Consider the following 12,415-nt stretch of genomic DNA (forward strand, 5'->3'; position numbering starts at 1 on the left):
TCAGCGTCGATTTAATTTGTGTTGCTTTGTGCTGCCCGTCCCTGCCCCATGCCCAGGGAAAGGTCCTGTGCAGTGTGTCGGTGTGAGATGTCTGCAAGCTGGTTTCTTATGTCTGCTTTGTTTCCTAGGAGAGTTCCTCCCAGTTTGGACTGCGATAGGTGAAGTAGTGGATTGTGCATGGGATTACCTGAATGGAGGGACACTTGTCTAGGTCACCAGATGCCTTGGGAAGGGCAAGCCTGTTGCATGCCGTCAGGAACTGTGGCCTGGTTGAGTCCTAGGAATGGGTAGAGCCGGATCAGAGTCAGATCCTGGGGTAGTGGTGGGTGTGCTGGAAGCATGGTGGCATAACAACAACGGAAATAAGTGACAACAATAATAGACAGGCTCGAGACCAGCAGAAAGGGGAGATGTCAGCGGCATCAGGCATCCATTGCCTTGAAACAAGCTGCCTGTTTTGTCATGGTGCCCATCTTACTCTTACCAACTTTGGAAGAGAGATGGAGAGGGGAGGAGAGCTCAGACTTTCCGGCTGTACCTCAGTCCTTACTGAATGCTAATTGGCTCCTTGCTCCGCAGGTGGTGGTGAATGCCGGAAGAGCAGGGCTGGGGCTTACGACTCCTTCCCTGTAAAGGATGCAGAGTCCTGTGGCAGTCTTGTTCCTGCACTGAAGGGAGGGGCTGGGAGAGAACTACTAACCTCCCTGGCCTATGCTCTCCGCCTAGGGTACTGGGACAGCATCCCACTGCTGGCCTTGGGGGCAGATTCCCAGGGCCAAGTACACTGGCACTGAATGGGATGATCAAGCCACATGCCCACCTCTCTCTCTCTCTCTCTCTCACACTGTCTGTCTTATACACAAAGGGCCAGATTCTCCTCTTGGGGTTGCTCACGCACACACACCCGTGCATGCACACGTCCTCTCTGCTTCTTTCAACTCTCCCTCAGATTTTCAGGGCTGCCCAGCTCTGTTGTGCATGCAGATGAGGTCATTGCTCACCTCGGTGGCTCTCTGCTCATGCAAGTCGTGCATTAGAATGAGACAGGCTCCTAGTTGCTGGGCTTAAAGTGTGCCTGGTCGAGAGGGGATACCCAGCAGGCAAAAGAAATGCCTACAACTCCAACCGTGTTGCTGAGGGGTGCAGATGTCAGCTTTGCCTGGGGAAAATCCCCTCTGATTGGCTGCTTCCCCCCGCCCCCCGGGGAAGAGCAGCCAATCGGGGCTCCTGCAGCAGGCAGATGGAACTCTCATCTTGGGAGCCGGCCACATTCTCACAGGAGTCGGGCCTCTCAAGGTGGCTCCGCTCCCAGCTTTCCCCTTGCTCCTGGGAGTAACCAGGTGGTGCTTCTGCTGCTCCCTCCTTTCCTCTGCAACACCCAACCTGCGGGAGTGGGAGAAGCAGCTTCCCTGCAGCTCCCCCAGGCCTGGGTGATGGGGAGAAGAGCCCCAGAGATGCTGGAGGAGCAGAGATGGGGCTGGGAGGGCAGAACAGACTTGGGGCCAAAATTGATGGGGGCAGGGGGACAGTCAGGCAGGTGTGATGTTACTTTAATTTATAGAACAGGACAGATTCTCCCTCTTCCGCCCCCCACTTTGTTCAGGCCACTTCAAGCCCTGCCTCGTTATTCCGTTTAGGTGGCCAGTTCTGAGACTGTAGCCCTGTTTTCTCTCTCTCTCTTCGTACTCCAGCTGAGCCAAATTCTGCCTTTATATACCGGTGTGATCCCTGTGAGGGGAGCCAGGGAGCCTTGGTGGCTTAGGATAGCGCTGGGCCTTGGTCCGGTCCATATCTCTCCCTTTCCTGTATCTCTGATTGTATTTTCGCCCTAACTTGCTGCTTTTTCCTTTTTTTCAGGGCCGCGTAAGGATGCGTCGCCCTCTGGCAGAGCTCTCAGCTCACGGGTGTTGGAAAAGCTCCTCCTCCCTGCCCTGCCCCTTTTGGCTTCAAACCTGATTCCTCCCACGCGATGGCCCAGGCAGGGGGAGTCATGCGCTTCTGCCCCGAAGGAGACTGCACTGTGTCGCCCCCGAAGTTCACCCGCAACCTGGATCGGAGGCCCTGGCTGCCCGCCGCCAAGAGCATGGAGTCCGCTGCCTCCAGCCCGCACCGCTGCCTCACGCCCAATCTCAGCACGGGCAGGATCCATTTACTGCGCAAGAGCCTGGCTCCTGAGGCCTGGCGGTGTCAGCTGGGCATGTATAACAGCACCGGCTCCTTAATCCGCAAGGCACCAGAAGCTGGCCCCTTTGGCAATGGCAACTGCCCAAGCTCTGGGCGGGTGACAGCGCCATGCACCCCGCTGAGAAGCAGGCAAAACTCCTTGCTGTCCTCCCCGGGCAGCCGCAGCCCACTGGTGGCCCCGGCGCCCGAGGGACAGAGCTCCGTGGTGACGTTCCGCTTTATCGAAAAGGCCAGCGTGAAAACCCTCAATGGCCTCCCATCGGGCGAGCCCAGGAGGGAGAATGGGCCAAGCCCCCACAGCCTGAGCCGCAGCTTGGAGTTTGGGGAGACCGTCCACTGCGGTTCCAGCAAAGAGGGGAGCTCCTGCCCCACCATGCAAAGCCAGCCTTCCCCAGGCAGCAGGCAGGGCATAAGCGAGAGCCTGCGGCTGACAGCCCGGCCACCCACGTGTGGCTCTGTGAGCGGGCATCCTGGCAGCACGTGTACCCCGCCAGCCCAGAACAGCCCATTCCAGGAACACCTCAGTCGGAAGCTGAAGCTGGAGGTCTCTGCCTCGGATCCGTTCCTGGCCGGTAGCCGCTCTCCTATGGGCAAGCAGCCCTCTCTGAGTACTGGCAACGGACGGGCAGCAGGGCACCCCCATGCTCTGAACACGAACTGCCTCTTCAGCTCCCTCTCCAACGGGCTGGGGACACCATCTGAGCACATCTCAGTGCTCCTGCGCAACCCCTTGGGCATGGAGCCCCACGACCAGGTACTGCCCAGTGTGTCTCTGAGGGAGAGCCGGGCCCTCACCTTCAGAGGCCACATACCTGCTTCCCCGCCCCTGTCCTTCCTCCCCACCCCACCCCCGGGAGGCTCCCAGCTGACATGCTCTTTCATTCCTGCAGGAGGGCTCATGGGCATATTCCCGGGAGAGCTCAGCCCATGCCCAGCGCATTGCCAAGGCCAAGTGGGAATTCTTCTATGGCTCGTTGGACTCTCCGGGGACAGGTAACAGGTCCCTCACGATTAGGGGGTGGGAATGAGGGACAGCCTCACCTTCCACTGCGACCGACATCTGCTTGCTAAATCCAGATCCGAATACTCTGGCTGGCCTTTTCTTTGTCCTGGTCCAACTGAACCCACCCCAGAACCAAGCCCTCCTTCCCCGAGCCTTATGTTTGGAAAGGCTGGATGCAAATTCTGCAGCTTGGGCCTATCTAATAAAATCAGGCTCGAAATGGCCAGGCCCTCGTCCCTCTGAGGCTAGCAGCTCTGCTGCCATCCGAGTCTGTTTGTCCAAACCCCTAAGCTCCACTGTGGTGTCAGCAAATCCATCCGTGCTGACTCTGGGTGGCTGGATGCAGCTCTTGGTTTCCTGTTTGAGGAGGGCTTCAGGGTTAAAAACCCAGTTAGGGTAGGCCAGCATGGTTTGGGCCCCACCTGTATAGTTTGGGATACATCTAGCCACCCCAAACCCTCAGACACGCTGGCAGAGGTGAATCTCCTTTTGGACACTGCCCCAATACCTCCCTTCTTACCTTTGTTCCTCTGGATTCATCCCTTCTCTGGGCCCAGTTATGCTCCCACTCCATGCTGAACTCTGCTGGAGGTGGTCATACGTCGCAGTTGCAAAATGGGTCCCTCCGCATTTCTCAGGTGCAGCTCCCTCGTTTGAAGTGTAAGCTGGGTTGCTCTTAGAACGAGGTTACAGCTGCTTGTATGTAAACGCTCTGGCATCTCTCTGTTCCAGGCACCTCCCCCCAGACACCTCTTGAGTCTCCGTCACTGGCAAAGCCCCTGCAGAAGCCCAGCCACCAGCTGCCACCAGAACCAGAGAAGCCAATGGCGGAGCGCAGCTTGTGTCACGTCGAGGTGGAAATAGAGATGGCTCCTGCAGGTAGTAAGAAGCCAGGATCCTGTGAAACCGGCATCATAAGGAGGACGGTGAAGTATTCAGAGACGGATCTGGACTCGGTGCCGCTGCGATGCTATCGCGAGACCAACATTGATGATATCCTGGCTGAGAAGGATGAAGGGGATTCGGCCATCGAGAGCCAGAAGGACAGCGAGAGCAATCCGAGTGTCACAGGAACCCTGGGGAGAAGGAACAGTGTGACAGAGGACCCCTTTCCCCAGCACAGGGGAGAGCAGGACGGAAAGTGTCTGAGGAACGGGATGCAGGGCGAAGAGATGGATGAGGATGACGAGGTGTTTGAGGCGACGAGGCAGGAGAACGGGGGCAGGTGAGGTTTGCTGAAGGGGAGTGAGATGGTGCGTTGTTGTGGGCTGCTCCATTCTCCACCATCTCTCAAGTACACGGTGGACAAGCACCCAAACCAGACACATGTGACCTGTACAATTCAGTGTATTTGTGTAGAGCATCCTCACATTGGGTTAGGGTCCTGTCCAGTACTACAAGCTAAGGAGGATTGGGCTGGCCAGCACTCATAAGAACAGCCATACTGGGTCAGACCAATGGTGTCTAGCCCAGCGTCCTGTCTTCCAACAGTGGCCAATGCCAGGTGCTTCAGTAGGAATGAATGGGACAGGGGAATTATTGAGTGATGCACTCAGGTGGGAAACTGCTAAAGAAAACCAATGGTGCTGGTGAGTCAGCAGGAGGTGCTGTGCTGTGGGAACTGCTGGAGACATAGAACTAAGATCACTTGGGGTGATCAGAGACCCTAAGGCCCTTCTAGCAAGTAAGGGTCAAATTCCAACCAAGATAACGACGTTCTGCCTCCCTAAATTCCCCCTGAGCTTTTTCAGCTGGGTGCATAGGCGCTGACCCCGTGGGTGCTCCGGGGCTGGAGCACCCATGGGGAAAAATTGGTAGATGCTCTGCACCCACTGGCAGCTCCCCGCCCTGCCCTGCCCCAGCTCACCTCTGCCTCCGCTTCGCTTCGCTTCCTACCCTGAGCGTGCCGTTGGGTCCTGCTTCTCCCTTCTCCTTCCCAGCGCTTGCTCCACGAAACAGCTGTTTCGCGCGGCAAGCCTGAGAGGGAGGGAGGAGAAGGAGGAACGTGGTGCCCTTGGGGGAGGAGGCGGGGCCAGGATGGGGATTTGGAGAGGGATCCAATAGGGGCAGGGAGGGGTGGAGTTGGGGCGGGGGCAGAGGGGGGCGCGAGCACCCACCGGCGCCGACAAAAGTTGGTGCCTGTGGCTGGGTGTTTGTGTCCTTCGCTACCTGTCCTAAACGGCCGCGTAGTGTTGCTGTGTGTTATCCAACAGCTGCCATTCTCCACCCCAGAGGGGAATGCATTTCAGTAGTAGATGATTAACTTTCTATGCATAGCTAGGACATGAGATTGCTACGTTTTTTGGGATGGAGAAAGTTTTCTATACAAAGAGCAAGCCAGGTATAATTGTTTGCCTGCACGTATTACTTATTGACACAAAATGCTTTCTGAGAGGTTGGCATGGGGTAAGAGCAAGGCGTGGAGAATAGTGTGAGTAGGGTAATGGTAGGATGAGGGAAGGGACAGGTGCGCTGGGATGAATGCCACACTAGGGGAGCATGGAGAGACCAATCATGAAGTGGCTAGAGCTTGGAGCCTGACCCAAAGGCCATTGAAGTCAGTGGGACACTTTTCATTGACCTGAATGGCCTTTGCATCAGGCCCTAGATCCACCTCTTGCTCCTTACAGGGACTATTCTCTATCTTGTGGCTAGTTTAATCTCTCCATCCTGTAAGGGCAGGTGACTGTACATCAGCCAGCCAGTTTGACACACCCGACACACAGATGGCTTTCAGCATTCAGGACTGACTTCCCCGTGCCCACTGCTGCGGCTGTGCTTATAAACATAAGGGCTGTGTCCATCTGAGTGTGATGTGTGAGATGATTCTCTCCTCTCCCTCCTGCCCCCGGGCCAAAGTGGAGCTTACCAAAATGAGGTTTCCACAAGAGTCTAGCTGGTGACTGCGCATTGGGAGAGTATCCTGGGTGGAGCTGTTGGGGCCAGTGAAGATAGCCAGCCAGTTGTGGCCCACTTTGTCTCATCAGGAGCTATACATGCAGTGGCTTGCCGTGAGCCCCATGTGATCAGCTGCGAGCGGCTCCAGGGTCCATGACTCCAGTTCCGACAAAGACTGAGGACTTGGAGACCTGTCCTACAGCAAACTGTAGGCTGCAACTTCGAGATATTCTAGGGGGCTTCTGGGCTTGCCCTTTCTGTGTCTCCGGTGAGGCAGCATTGTCGCAGGTGGATCCCAGGAAGGAGCAGGCTGTCTGCTCCCCTTATCAAGGAATCATCTCCTTTCTGGTCACAGTAAGGGAGGACAGCCATTCTGCATGCACTGAGCAGCCCCCGGCAGAGGATGGCAACCTCACTGTGTTGAACACCTGGCCAAGTGAGGCTGTGGTGCAGCTAGGGGATAGTTATCTCGCAGGAAAATCCTAGGTGGAGCCAAGGCACTTGTAGTGTTTGCTGCAAGGTGACTAGATGAGGAGAGCACTACACCCCCGCCAGGGATGAGCTCACCTAGTCTATCTTGTGGTGAAACTACAGTACCTTGTCTCACTGTGTCATCACAGCAGGCTGCTCACGTGTTAGTCATCGTGCAATGAAAACACACCACAGCTGCTCCCTCTTCTTTCCAGCGCCAGCCCCACTCTGTTCCCTAGTGTTGAATGGCTCCTCTAGTGTGGTGGGAGCCAGAATGAACAGCTCTCCTGTTGGGCCAGTGTGGAATCGTACCACCCAGCTGAATTTTCGCTTGCATGGATAACTCAATCTATCACTCCTAGCATGTGGATATCACTGTACCGTGCTGATTGCCTTATTCTTCCATGGCCCTCCAGTAACGTACCACTACTGTAGGGTGTGACGGGCCTCCCAATCAGAGAGGGGACCAAGACCTTGTCTGTTAAGAGATTCCAGTTGCCAGATCTGCTAGTGCAATGAGGCCTTATCTGCACACAGAAGTTGTACTGCTTTAACTATACTGGAGTAGTTACAACCCCTCCATTCCCATGGCGGGAGAGGATTATCTCTACCGGTATAAGGCACATTTATACTGGAATGAGAGCACCCTTCTGATGGGGCGTACTGGGATAACCAGAGCAGTAATAAATAACCCCCATAGTCAGTCAGGTACAAAAGCTGTACAGAGCATGCCGCAGCAGAGTTAAATTGCCCCGTCAAACGGGTGAGTGGCGCATCAGGGTGTGACTGAGAGAAGCAATTTGAGATCCCTCTGGGCCTGCTTTGTAGAGCAGCATGTTTTGGAAGCTGCCACTATGGACGTTATTAAGGGCTGGATTTGTAAAGGTGTCTTAGTCATCTGAAGATGCAGGTGGGCAGCTAGTGGGTTTTTCAAAATGCCTCTACCTTACCATTGGAAACAATGAGCATTAGGTACCTGGTTCTCGTAGAAACCCTACTAGACACCTACCTGCATCTCTTGGAGCCTTAAGAAATCTGGCCTTAGGCGTTTGGAGTAGTTCTGCAAGGGAGAGTTAGGGTGGATGCTCCCCCAAACATCAGCGAGCACAGTGTGGTTACAATGATTGTCACAATAGAGGGGACTTTCCTTAGGGGATGACAAATGCCAGAGCCAGGAGCACATGGCTAACCAGGAGCAGGCCAGTCAGCAAAGGGGAAAGGAAAGCACAAGCTAACCAGAGAGGAAAAGTGACTGGAGAAAGGGCACCTTCTTACTCAACCGATCTGCTCCCGGGGGATCTTCAGCTCTGCCGACTGTAATGACAAACCTGAGGCCTGGTCTCCACTGAAAGCTTATACGGGGATAGCTGTGTTGGTCAGGTGTGTGGCAACGTCACTATGTAGACAAAAACCCCAGTGTAGATGCAGCCCTGCCGACAAAGAGAGACCCGGAGTAACTAGCGATGCTGCTGTCGGAGCTACCATGACTTCACTGCTATTGTTATTTGAGCTAGCTAAATCAAAGCTAACCCATCCGTGCTGCAGTCACACCTTTGTCTGCAATGCAGGCATGCTCGCAGTTAAAAGAGGGAGCTGGATTCTACTCCTCTGTGCCTCAGAATTGTTTGCTTCGTTCCAATCAGTTGCACCTGTGCAAACCTCATGTCGGGTTGTACACGTGTCACCAAGGGCAGAATTTGGCCTGCAGAACCATCAGCATTATTGACCCAGCTTGACTCAGATCCCAGGTGAGTTTGCAGACCTGGCAGTCAGTGGGGAAACCATCTTTTACTTGCACATGGAGCAGGTTTGCTCTGGAAATGACTGAGACCCAATACCCAAGGAGCCCCATAATGCCATGCCTCGCTTTAAGGACCGTAAATAACTACCGGGTGAGAGGCAAAGTCCTATGAATTAAAAACAGGTGCAAGCGATGATTCTGCAAAACACTTAAGCATGTGCTTAACTAGAAACGTGATTACACTGGCTCCAAGGGGACTTAAGCATTTGCTTAAATGCTTTGCTGAATTAGAGCCCCAGTGATGGGAAACCGAGTCACAGGTGCCCAGATCCTAAAGGATATTTAGGTGCCTAACTTCCATTGAAATCTGTATGTGTGATGATCGGGGCCAGATTCTGGATACCTTACACCTTATTTTGCAAGTGACCCTGTTGATTTCTCTGGCCCATAATGATGGGGAGTGAATAGTCCAATGAGTTCACTCCTGTGTATTTTTATTAAGGATCTGCTAAAGGAAGAGGACAGCAAATTGATGAGACTTGCTTACAAAAAATAATTGCTAGTAACTTCAAACTACAGCAGAGTAGCAGAAATGAGCCAGAGGCCTGGTTTTTGTGGCAATAAATATGTTCCTAATTAGCCTGGGATCAAGGGTCAGTTCCAGGTGTAGGTGCTAAATGGCAGAATTAACCAGCACTGTCTCTGGCAGGATGGGGCTGTGAGGGGGTGCTCTTGTAGAAAAAAATCCGTTGACAGTGGTGTAGAGAAGAGCTGCAGTAAAAGGTGAAGTAGGCCCTTGACTGTCTTAGCAGAGGAGCTGCATACAAAGCAGGAGGCAGTCCTGGGATTGTGTGCTGCCTCTGTGTCTGTAGTTGACTCCAGCTGGAGACTGTGTGCTGTCCCAGGAAGGGGGCGTGCAGAGACACGGCAGCTGGGGAAGGCCCCAGCTGGATGCTGCTGAAAGTGCTGGGGATGCTGAAACCGCAGCTCTCTCCCCTTGTGTAATTACACCTTGAAGTGGGTATAGTTGGGACAATCACAGCAATGAGAGTTTGCATCCTGCTAGTTCAATGGGCCTGTATCTGTCAGTATGGACCACTAACGAGGCAGAAGCACAGGGAAGACCCTCCAGAAGCAGTGCTGCCCCTACTGTCCTTTACCTCCTTCCCCTCTCCCATGATCCCTTCCCTTTCTGGAAAGGATTCTCTGGGTCTCTTGCCCTAGCGCATGTGACTGGCACCTGGAAATGGTTTGTTTCCTGTCCTTGCTTCTGCACAAGAGCCTGATTACAGTTTGTGCTCTGCTCCCATCTTCTCCCCCATGTCTTGCTGAGATGGTGCCTCTCTGCTCTGATCCCCAGCAGGGTGTGGGAACCATCCCCATCCAGCCCATCTGTTAATTCATAACCTGATGTAGGTCACGTCCCTGACCTCTGCTTTTCCAGTGAGAATCCGCCCAGCTCCCTTAACAGATATTCTTCTGTCCTGGTGCCATTGCTGCTGCCCTACGCTGCATCCCATTCACAGCAATAATCCTCGGCCTCTGGAACAGCACATGGGACTCCAGATGGACTCTAATGACAAATGATCCAGGCATTGTTAAGTTGATTTAATAGTACACTTCCTGAATTATAATGATAGGGAATTTACATTTCTATGGCATCTTTCTTCTTGGGGGAAACAAAGGCCTCCATAAAATATAACAGACTGATTTTTACCATGTGGAACAGTCATTTCACCCACCGCTGAAACGCAGCCACCTATGGCGTGGAACATGGTGGACGTTTGAGCATCCAAGTACCACTGCACAACAGAAGTGGAGACTATCCTATCTAAGGTTGGGTTTCCGCATTCTTTACCTACTGCTTGCTTAGGCAACCCCCCCTGAAGTCATGGAGAGGTTGGCCTAGTGAGATTACCAGAGTTGTGTTTTGAGCAGGTTAATGAATTAATGACATTCAGTCAGTGAGACAGCAGGTATTTAGACAATGAGTTTTCCAAGTCTTCTGAATGAAAATGTGTTCATGGTGTCCAATAACCTAGCAGTGGGATAGAGCGTGTTCTGATTGGATAAATTTTCCTGTGCTCTAGCCAATTGGAAACCAGCATGGCCTAAAGTAATTTCCCTTTACTTTATTAAACTGATGGCAGCATATCAGCTGAGATTGGTTTTCGGATTCTGTTTGTACTTTTATGAGTGAAGTGGATTTGTGTTCATTTTGCTGGAAAGCTGCTTACTGCTCCATGCTCAATTTGATTGGCTAGCTGCAATCTACGTCATTTAACAGACCACACTGTCAGATCGTAATGACTTTTGATCACTTCTGATCTGGATGGGTTCAAACCAGTGACCTAGGGGAGAAAGGCTTTGTATCCCATTACAGATCTGATCATGGGGTACAGGGCGTTACCTAGGGAGGTGGTGGAATCCCCTTCCTTGGAAGTTTTTAAGGTCAGGCTTGACAAAGCCCTGGCTGGGATGATTTAGTTGGGATTGGTCCTGCTCTAGGCAGGGGATTGGACAAGATGGCCTCCAGAGGTCCCTTCCAACTCTGTTATTCTATGATTCTATGATTCTAGGGCTGGGTCCTCAATGGGATCTGAACCCAGGACCTCTGTGTCTAAAAGAATGAGCCATTACTGCCTGAGCCAATAGACCAAGTCTGGCAGCAGTAGTGGAGTCATTGGTCTTTGTAGATGAGCCCCTGGAGGGGAACAAAGTCTGTGCTGTATTAATTGGCATGTGCATCCAGAGCACCATCAGATTCCAATGTGGGGCACCGTGTGCAATGTCCTATCTGACTGGCCAGGCTTTTTCCCCATACCCTGGTTCCCCAGTGGGTTATGGTCCTGTATCAGTTCCGAGGAGATGCTATCCTTCCCAGTTATCGGTCTCAGTAGCAGATGAATTTAGAACCAATGGGCTAGCAGAGGGCAAGGAGTGCGCCGTTCTATGCTCCTCACTGACCAGCTGTTCCTTCTCTCTCCCCTCCTGCCAGGATCATGGACAGAGATGAACAGTGCCTGCTCAAGTCACCAGTGCCCTTCCTTCTGGGACACAGCCTCTCCAAGGATGGGATGGACTCTTTCAGCAAGCATTTTGAGAGCATCATGGAGTCCCATCGAGCCAAGGGGACATCCTACACCAGCCTAGATTCCATTGACGTCCTCTCCTCCCCAGCCCGTACCCGTGGTACCTATTTCACCTTTGACCTCCCAACCCTCACCCCAGAAATACAGGACCAGATCCGAGACAGCGCCAAGCTGATTGAGCAGAATTTTGCCCCTCTGGCCCACCTGGAGCCAGATTCCGGAACGAGCTCTGCCACTGACGCCCCCTGGACCGAGAGGGAAGAGGAGCAGGGGAGAAGGGGGAAGAATGGCTTTCACAGCCCCTGCCGCTCGGAGGACAGCTTTGGACTGCCCCTGGCCTCCATCATAAGGTGAGTGACCCAAGCTGCCTCCATCAGAGTCGTTGAAGGCAAGATGTGTGTGCCCACCCGAAAGAGGTGTGTGGTCTGCCTGGCTTAGTCAATCGACTTGAACCCAGGCCAGAGCATCCGGGAAAGGAGGCCATTCAGAATGCCGAACTCACGCTCGGAGGGAACATCCAGGGGCTCAGGAAGAGGGATTCACAGGGTAAAACAACTCTGGTTTGGTAAGACCAAGTGGTCTCCCTCCAAGCTACCCGGATGGACATGGTTCGTGGTGGGCTAGCACAGGCCCTATACCGTTAGCTGGCTGGCCATGAGAGGCCTTTATGATGTCACTGCAGTTGTTTGTGTTCTGGCTGGGGGTGCTTGTGGTCTCCTCCCCCACTGCAGCATCACGAGATGTCCCTGATGCTGAGTTACACAGGGAACCAAGGCTATTCAAGCAGGGAAGCAGGAGGCCTGGGTCTGCTGGGACCTTCATCCGATTGGCCGCAATGATAGCCATCATTAAATGGTCCTGCAGGTATCATGGCAGAGAGGCCTATCCAAAGCCTGTGATAAGAACCAGAGCAAGAGCCCCCATCCCAGCTGCAGAGACCTCCTGCTACCACCACACCCCTCCCCGCTGACAAGCAACTGCCTGTCTGCTCAGCAGCCAGAATCTCACAATCCTGTGTCAGCATCT

General features: G+C 53.5%; 1 protein-coding gene across 3 annotated transcripts in view; it reads left to right on the forward strand.

Annotated features, from left to right (window-relative positions):
- The window catches only part of PSD (pleckstrin and Sec7 domain containing), a 114,436-nt gene that overhangs the window by 41,334 nt on the left and 60,687 nt on the right, over nt 1-12,415 (forward strand). For all 3 annotated transcript variants that reach the window (XM_074958528.1, XM_074958530.1, XM_074958529.1), the window contains exons 2-5: nt 1,858-2,938; nt 3,075-3,177; nt 3,920-4,412; nt 11,296-11,739. In XM_074958528.1, the coding sequence (XP_074814629.1) occupies nt 1,970-2,938; nt 3,075-3,177; nt 3,920-4,412; nt 11,296-11,739 (2,009 nt within the window). In that variant the 5' untranslated portion in view covers nt 1,858-1,969. The remainder of the gene's footprint in view (nt 1-1,857; nt 2,939-3,074; nt 3,178-3,919; nt 4,413-11,295; nt 11,740-12,415) is intronic.

The sequence above is a fragment of the Natator depressus genome, chromosome 7 (genome assembly GCF_965152275.1).
Source record: "Natator depressus isolate rNatDep1 chromosome 7, rNatDep2.hap1, whole genome shotgun sequence".
Classification (NCBI taxonomy): Eukaryota; Metazoa; Chordata; order Testudines; family Cheloniidae; genus Natator; species Natator depressus.